Below are 9,689 nucleotides of genomic sequence, written 5' to 3'. Positions count from 1 at the left end.
ATGAATGTAGCCAATGAAGGCCTGGGGGCACATGTCCCCTGAGTTGGCCTGCACTCTGTAATATTTGTGGTAATTTGTTTTTAATTTTTTTCATATATATATATATATATAATTATACAATGCCCCCTAAATTTTGTGGTTTTTAAAACGATCTCTTTTTTATTATTATTATTATTTTTTTTGCTCTTCAAATTCCTTAAATTTCCTTAATAGAAAAGTCAAAATTTTCTTTCTCAGTTGAAACTTTTTAACTTTTTCCTTTTAAAATTCTTTGATTTTTCTTTTTCTATTTCTACTCTTAAAATTCTTTTTTTTTTTTTCTTTTTTTTTTTAATATGCATATTTGAATAATTTTCTTCTTCTTTGCCTTTTGAATTTTATAGTTATTTTATATATATATATATATATATATACACTCCGTTTTTTTTTTTGGTAGCGTGTCCCCTTACTTGAAATTCTGGCTCCATCCCTGTTAGCAAGTCAGGCCAACTTTTCCATCATTGATCATTGGGTACGTAATAAGATTGATTGAATTATATATCCATTGCCTTTGGATTCATGAGAGATGATTTTATAAGAATTAATTTTCTAAGGTAATTGATAGAAAAAAAAAAATTCTAAGAACTAGACATCACCACGTAAAATAATAATAATAATAAAAAATAAATAAATAAATTCAAATTTGGGTCATATATATATATATATATATATATATATATATACTCTTGCGAGGGGTATTCTAGGTTGGTATTTTAACTTTGGGACAGTACTTCTCTAAAGCCCAAAAGAATATCTCCCCAAAATTTTGGTGGGCGGGAAATATTAGTGCCATTAGCCCAGTATTGTTTTTGGTGAATTTTTACTGAAATAACACTCCTCTCTCGCAGCCCCAGACAAATAAGATCCGTGCCTTGCTCTCTCTCTCTCTCTGCTCTCTCTCAAGAGGAAAACGGTGCCCTAGTTTTCTCCCTGTATTCTACGTCAGACTGAAGCCCTAATCCTTCTATCCGTCAATCTCTTGGTTCAAATCTCTCTTCTGCCATATACCCTCTATCAGGTATTTCTTTTTCTCAATCTCTCTCGATATATATATAAATATATATATATATATATATACATACACACACACACACACACAAACAGAACCACACACACAAGCGCACATTCTCGTTCCCCATATTTTAGGGCAAATCATTTCACCTTCCCCAATCACCTCCATCTCTGTTCTCGTTCTCGACCTTGAACTTGCCCTCTCTCTGTCTCTGCAACTGCAAACTACAAAATTTGTCTACAAGAATCAAAATTTGAAAACCTATTACCTATATCAAAACCCATTTCGGCATATCATTTCAGATTGTTCAAAAAATCAAAACCCATATCTTTCTGTTTCCATCGCCCGCTGTTCCAGTTCGGGTTCGCCGTTCGCAAGCTTCAGCCGCTGGCCCTGATGTCTCTCAACTCTCAAGCTTGCCCCTCCCTCTCTCTGCAATTGCTAACTTGTATGTATGGGTTTTGTTTTAAATTTTTTTCTGAATCAACTAATCAAGGTTTGTAATTCTTGTCTTGCAAACTAAATCCTATTTGGTGAAATTTTTTATGATTTTTTTTTTTTTATAATTTTTTTTTACAATATAAAGTAGGCATTTTGAGGTAATCACCGTAATCTACATTTTATTTCAGGAAAACATATTTTTTCTTTATTTCTAAAACTCTTTTTTTTTTTTTTTTTTGGTCAATTATGTTTACAAGAAAATTTGAATATGGGCATGAAAAAAGAAGAAAAAAAAAAAAAAAAAAAAAAAAGGGAATCTGAATTGGATTAGAAATCTGCAGAGATTGAATCTGAAACAATTTTTATCAACATGCCAAGCTTTTTGAAGACGGAAGCCTTTACAGAACTAAAAAAAAAAAAATCATAACAAGAACTTTGACAAGCAAAAGTACTTAATATAGGGTAAAGCTCTAAAGTTACTTCTTGAAAATTAAATTACTTACAAAAAGCATGTTTTTGAGTGAATTCCATAGTGTTGGAAAGGGCTTGCCATGAACTACCTCACACTCTGCTTCCACTAGTAGATTCTCAAATAGGACTAGTAAATTGGTCAAAAGAAGAGATAGGGTACTGACTACTGAGTGGTGAATTGTTTAGAAATAAATTGGTAATTTTTTTTATTAATTACCCAAATTGGATTTTCTATGCCTTAATCAGTCAATTGTTTAAAGAAATATTGTTGATCACAAGGAGATGACTGTTCTTATTTTTTTCCTCCCTCATTTTGTTTGTTCAATGCTTAGGGTAAACACTTGGTAATTGCAAACTTGGGGGATTCTCGTGCAGTCCTCTGCACTAGAGGCAACAAAAATCAGCTCGTTTCCGTCCAACTCACAGTTGACGTGAAACCGAATCTTCCATGTGAGTCTTTTCTCTTGAGCTATCTTAAAAAAAAAAAAAAAAAAAAAAAAAAAAAAAAAAAAAAAAAAAAAAAAACCAGAATGTTCAATGTAATGAACCTTTTCTTATTTTTTTGTGTCGTTAATCAGGTGAAGCGAAAAGAATTAGGGACTGCAAAGGCAGAGTTTTCGCAATGGATGAAAAAACAGAGGTGTTTAGAGTATGGATGCCTGATGATAATTGTCCCGGTCTTGCAATGGCAAGGGCTTTCAGAGATTTTTGCTTGAAAGATTTTGGCCTAATTTCAATCCCGGAAGTCTCTTATAGAAAGCTTACGGACACAGATGAATTTGTGGTTCTAGCAACTGATGGGGTAAGAAAACATAAAGAGTTCTTTTTATGTGTGTGACAGTCTGACAAACATTTCTTCCATAATTCTCTAGCAAAACTAATTTGATAATTCTGGCAAACTTTTGGTTGAATAAACCGTTTCTTTCTCTTAGCTTTAGGCAGTAAATTGTTTAAGTGTGAACGTACATAAGCATTATCTTGGCTAGTTTTTATGCGGCAATATATAAATCTATTGTTATTTATATGTCATATTCCTTTTATATCTCTAATATCATAGAGCATCCATAAAGTTTTCAACATTAATTGTAATCATTTCATTTATACGAAAATCTTAAAATACCCCAATTCACCTTCCAATATATCTTAAAGTGATATTGATATATCAAGAAGTATCACTTTACGTGCGCGCGCGCACACACACATATTTTTTACTAAACATGGCGAAATTTGAACTTTCACTTTGAACTCTAACAGCAGTGGTCAAATGGGTTTGAAAATTATGATATTTGAGAACATTTCCTAAGGTCCCAAAAGAAGGCACTTTACCCACTCTTCAGTGAGCAAATTTTTAATATGCATTGCACCAAAAGTACCAAAAAAAAAATAGAGTGATATTTTTTTGTTATGTGTGTGCACTTAATGCTAATAACTTGTTCATTTTACAATAGCAGCTCATTAGTGGTCTTAGATCTTTCCCATAACAACTTAACTGGTCATATTCCAAATTGGATTGGTAGCAGAAATGAATTTTAAGATTGTGGTGCCTAGTTTCCGACACTAAATGCACTTGCTTTCTCATTCTGAAAACAGAGTATTTTTTTTGGCACTTTATAAATTAGTTTTCTCTTGAGCTATCATTTTTTCAATAGTTATCCGCTTTAGATTGTCCTATGAACAAGATTTAACATATTACACTTTCATTAAGTTAGCAAACACTAGTTTCTTTCATCTTCCCCTTATCAGTTACAATTTATAAAGTGCCAAAAGATCAATAGTGGATGAATTGGCTTTCTTCATTTTATTTATTATATTGTTTTTATAGTGGATGAAGATTGCAGGAGTTGGGACTGGAATGAGAGTTTAGAAGTTTTAAGTGCTCAAGATTAGAGCAAATTATAGTGGAATTTAATGATTGACATGGTTTTGGATAGAATTCCCAAATCTAGCTAGCCTCATCATTTAGCTGCCTGTAGGTTTAAGTGATCCATTCCTTTTAACGATAAATAATGATCTATGAAATGAAGTTCCTAGGGTTTTAGAAATTATACCAGTGGCCAGATTCCTGCTAAAAGAGATAGGCTTAAGTAGAAAAAAAAAAAATTTAAAGCCTCAAACAAAGTATGTTTCTCAAGGACTAGAAACTCTCTCTGTGTGTAGCTTAACTACTCTGGATGCCACCTAAAAAAAGTTAGTTAAGCTTCTTGTCTTCTATGAAAAAGGAAGGAAATATAATTTTGTTTGAAACTAATATGTGGTCACTGTTTAATAAAGCAGATGATTAATTAGTGGACAGAAATAAAAAATGGTCAGAAATATAAGATGACAATGTTTGGTGCTCTTAGTGGACAATATGTTATGGGCCTCAAATCTGTGAACATTATTTTTATCATATTTTGTAGTCATGAACAATTGTTTCACATTTTTTAACATGTAATGCCTCAAATACTTTTTATTTATTCCTTTTTTAATCTGATTTAGAATATCTAATCTCCGAATCTGATTAATACTTAATATTACCCAGAGTAAAGAATCTAAAACTCTTTTCAAATTGATATATTTAGATCCAATTGAGTCCTTGTATTTTAATTTTTAGTAATATATATTATATACATTTGAGACTTACTATGTTTTACTTCTCTTACCCTTAATTAAGCAAATTTTTACGTGTAAAACACTATTTTCATTCTATATTTTTCATTGTACGTGAATATAACACCTTGAAGCAATGACTATATCATTGTGTTCAACTTGTATTGTTTTACTTCTCTTATATTTTTAATCATGTGCATTTACACGCGCTATGTACTAGTAGCTATAAATTTACTTTATTAGTAGGAGAAATACATTTAATGATCAAAAATATTAAATACTAAACTACAAGCATTGATATTCTTTTGTGTCCATTAAATGTAATGCGTGGTGTTTGTGATCTTGTTACATATATAGTCCTAGTTACGCACATGGAAATCCTTGAGCCTATTGACCGCTCATGCATTGTTTTAGAATTAGAGTCTGACTTTACCTACCTCTTTGTTTTTGGGTAAGTGATTTGAATAATTGAATGTAAACCACAATTCCTTTTATTTATATTTGGTAAGTATAATTAATTTATGTTTCCTTATCATTTTTCTTATGAAATTAGGGTTCACTGTCAATATATATATATATATATATATATATATAGATACAAATTATCTTTCATAAGTTTCGCTAACATCCTTGGGAGTTGCAACTTCAGATGGGAACTTGAGAACATTTTCTAATAGTGAAGCATAAACTTCGATAGTTTCTTTAACCGTTAAGTTTTTAGAAGAATATTTTCCAAGCAATGAACATTGTGAGGTAGAGGTGATAATCTTCCCTTTGATACCACTTGCAATGCAAGATCTATTACAGCCCTGATATTCTTCCTTGGGAAAAGATAGCCATTCACCTTGTTAACAACTTAAATGTTATAGCCATAAGAATAATAAATGAGTTACAACAGGAAGTTTTAAGACATTTTCATTATTATAAGTGGACATGTCATAACCTTCCAGAAAGATTGGAAACCCATATTTTTAAAGAGTTGCTGCACTTGAGATCTCTTAAGGCCAAATATTTAACCTTCCAGAAAGCCTTAGACACATGATTTAGAGAAGGTTCAATCAAAGTGCAATCAGAAATTCTAAGTAAAGTAGGATCTGCAGATAATTTTTGTTCTGTCTTCAAAATAGATGACTAGAAGAAGGTTCACTTAAAATAAAATATTAGACTCTAGTGAAAATTGAGGCATGACAGTATCTCTTTCTTAAAGTCTCCTAAGCCTAATAATGTTGGCCATCAAGAAACTTGTCCATAAATTAGAGCATACTTTTGAACTGATAATTTGATTTAGACCACTGGGGGAGAAAAAAATGACATGGCTGAATGAGAAATGAATGTATTTAGAAAAAGCTATAGCACCTATTAGAGAGGCCAAAGAGAACCACTAACAAAAATGTGAATAAGACAAATTTGTTTTGCAATTTGAAAGAAGATATAGTCTACATAGAGGGGCCACTACTTAGTGCAATGGCAAAAGTTCTAGGTGACAAACGTAGGTGTACAGATTCAAAATTGAGAACAACTACTATGAATTGTTTGTTGTATATTATTGCTTTTACAACTTTTGGTTGAATTTCATAAAAATCCCCAGTGCCAATGTTGTTGACAGTTCTAAAAGAATTGAAAAAGAGAGCCAAACTTGAAAGAAAAGGAAAGAAATTTCTAATAGAATAATGATGGGGGTTGCATGAGAAGCCTGATTTGTTTAACATCAGTCTTTTAACAGTATCATGGATTAGTTAGGTTTATTTTAGTTAGTTATGGAAGGAGCATGCATGAGACTTTGCTTGTGCTGCCCTTTTAATGTAATACAATGAACTGAACTATAGCAAAAGGCATTGCTTTGCGATTGGTTCTTTAATATAGATGATCTTCTTTCTTTTTTATTGTCTTAATGTATTACTAAATAGTTGGTTCATAAACTTTGATGCTCTATCTTTGGGCTATGTGAGCTTGACATTGAGCTTTTAAAAACATATGGTATAAACTTTTGGAAACTAATGGTATGGGGTTAGCAATACAATTAATGGAATTTATAGTTATCCTTGGACATCCATATTGCAAATTATGCCTGTACTTGATCTCTGAACTAATTAACGTAGTAGGTAGCTTTAGGGATGTAGGGTCTACCTATGAGAATAAGAAATTGAGAATTAGGAAGCACAAGTTGACTAGAAGGAAACTCATTTAGCCATTCAGGAGATTGCCAACTTTTGGTTCTTATTAAAGAGACGGATTCACTGTTTTTTATTATGTTCAGAAATGGAACATAACTGCCACTACATGGGCATCCATTCCATTACAAAAAGTAGTCTCGATCTTCACGTTAGTTTGATTAAACAGGAAGCTCATTTAGTAGCAATTTAGGCGATATTTCAGTATGTCCTTCTCAATGGGCATCTTTTCCTCCCTCTACTTGGTCTAATTTGTCTAGAAATGGCTATGTTGTTTGTAAGATGTGTTTGTTTTTCAAAATATGATCTTTTTCTTTTTTTAGTAGTCCTTTTTTTTTTTAAAAAAAAGGTAAAAGATTTAATTCACTTCCATGTTCGCTTTGCCTTTACAAAGACTTGAATACTTTACAGTGAACTGTATTTTTGAATTGTGTCAAGTCACTAGTAGTAATTACAAATAAATTAGATTTTTAAATTTTGTTAAGTCAATAGTAGTAATTACAAAGAAATTAGTGAGGCTTTGGACCAATTTCTGTAATAGGTGTAGTGGACCAGCTCTTTAGTGGGTTCTATCATGCTATGTACATAGTTCAACCTTACATTCATTAATATCCTCCCAAAAATATAGAAATATTCCTCAATTTGCAATGGAGCACATGCAGAGAGCTAATTTTTAGCTAGCCAATTAAGGAATGTGTTCACATGAAATTAGAGAAATATCACCATCTTCATCAGTACACCATTAGCATGTGTGTATATTTATATTGACTGTGCGTGAGAAAGAGAGATGGTGTTGATGGTGATAGAGAAGAAGATGATGCCAAAATAGGTGCCCATTTTCTAAATTAAAGAGTAAAGTTAGGTGTAAAAAGAGGAAGAAGAGAACCGAACCCAGAAACACCTACTGCAAGTCCATCAATAGTTGAAGACCAAACATGTTAATGTATTTGTAATCATTCCAAACATGTTGGCTTTTGTATTAATGTGAATAGTTTAAGATATTTTTTTGTGCTTCTTTAATAATTATTTGTTATCTTGTGGTTTGTTATTGGGTTTGTATTTTTGCATTCTTAGTGTGTAAAAAAGGACTTGAAATTATGAGAAGACCTTGTAGAAACTTAAATTTGTTGTAGTGGTTTGAACTAATCATAATTTTTTTATTTTTTTGACAGATTGTATGTGGCTGGGATTATCTTTTTGACTTTTTGTTGCAGGTCCATTAACTATATTTTTTGTTTCATATGGGCTCAGTATAAACTCACTTTTGTACTTTTGGTTCTTACATGGGATTGGACTTATGGATCTCCCATCTTCCCATTGTTGGTAGATTGCATGTAGCTGGGCTTATTAGCTTTTTGACATCTTTTTGTTGCAGACTGAGTGACTATTTTTTTGTTTCATTGGGCTCAAAACAAACTTACTTTTGTACTTTTGGTTCTTCAAGGGATTATATTTATGGATCTCCCCTCTCCCCATTATTGGTAGGTTACATGTCGATGGTATTAGTTTTTCTTACAGTCCCATTGATTATTCACTTTTGTACTATTGGATCTCCCATCTCCCTGTATTGTTGGATATAGGTTTAATCATTCTCTATGTATATGAATCTCGTCTTGATCCCATATTTGGAATATGTATGGATGATTGGATATATATGAAATAGTATTTTACTTTTTCATTTGTAAAATATTAGATTATATATTTTGTAATTGATAATTTGTTTAATTGACATTTAGTATTAGTGAGAAAAAAAGATGTCTTATAAATTAGTTTATTGAGAGGAAGAAAAATATTATTGAGAACAAAAAAAATAAAAACCAAATTATGATTTTTAATACATTTATCCACAAATTTTAAAAAATTAGCAAATAAAAATATTTGTTGTTAAATATCAACACTTGCGACAAAGGTAGTTTTGTTGTAAATTGCACTACATGAGTTGACATATATTTTTGTTGCAAATTGTATTATATTAGGTAACAAACATATTTTTGTTGCAATTGTTTTATCTTTTAATGACAAATTCAATTTTGTTGCAAATGGATATATTTTTAGAAACAATCTAGTTTTGTTGCAAATAGATACATTTTTAGAAACAATCTAGTTTTGTTGCAAATGGATACATTTTTAGAAACAATTTAACTTTGTTGCAACAAATGTCTTTAGGGACAAGTAAATGAATCATTGGAGTTGTATTAAGCAACAAATTTGTGGAGAAATAAGGACAAATTTGTCATCTCTTTAGGGACAAGTAAATTTTTTGTTACAAAAGATTAAACTTTTAGCAACAAATGTCTTTTACCAACAATAGTCCTTGGAATGGAGTTGTATTAAGCAACAAATTTTTGAAGAAATAGAGACAAATTATTTGTTACTAATCGTTGTATCTTTCGTGACAAGTAAATTTTTTGTTGTAAAAGATTAAAATTTTTGTGACAAAAGTTTTTGTTGCGTAAAACTTTTTGTCACGAGCTTATAAGGACAACCTCGCCAAAAAAATTTTTTGTTGCAAAAAACTATCCATATTTAGTGACAAAAAGTTTTGTTCCAAAACACCAAATTTCTTGTAGTGGCATCGCATCCGGCCTAGTTAGCTCAATCCCTAGTCCTCTCTAAACTACACTAACACCACGGACAACTAGGCGCCTCCTAGGCGTCCGGGTTTTCACAAACACTGTTTCAAAAACTTTTTCCCAAAAATAATTTCATTTATTTTCAAAACAAACCTTTCCTTTTTACTTTTCCCAATAAATGCATGAATGATTCATGCTTCCGAATGCCAAATTCAACAATAAAATTTTACATGCTCTTCTACATCATCATCATTTTATTATTATTATTATTATTATTATTATTATTTTGATAGAAAATTTCAAACAATTATTTTACAACCACAATATCAATTTCCATAACAATTGAGAATTCACAAGCCACATAATATACCAAAATTTGACATGTTTCTTCAC

General features: G+C 31.1%; 1 protein-coding gene across 1 annotated transcript; it reads left to right on the top strand.

Moving 5' to 3' along the window:
- On the top strand, positions 1–8,410 carry LOC132309281 (probable protein phosphatase 2C 33). Its single transcript, XM_059807599.1, has 5 exons — positions 1–33; positions 962–1,057; positions 2,296–2,413; positions 2,542–2,765; positions 7,896–8,410. Exons 1-5 carry the CDS (start codon positions 1–3, stop codon positions 7,944–7,946), a joined length of 522 nt encoding a protein of 173 aa, XP_059663582.1. The 3' UTR covers positions 7,947–8,410.
- Positions 8,411–9,689: the final 1,279 nt, after the last annotated feature.

Source organism: Cornus florida, unplaced genomic scaffold (assembly GCF_030987335.1).
Source record: "Cornus florida cultivar Cherokee Brave unplaced genomic scaffold, ASM3098733v1 CherokeeBrave_3.0.0_Hap2_Chr05, whole genome shotgun sequence".
NCBI classification, from domain to species: Eukaryota; Viridiplantae; Streptophyta; class Magnoliopsida; order Cornales; family Cornaceae; genus Cornus; species Cornus florida.
The sequence above is the reverse complement of the archived record's forward strand: the minus strand, read 5'-3'. Positions and strand labels throughout refer to the sequence as shown.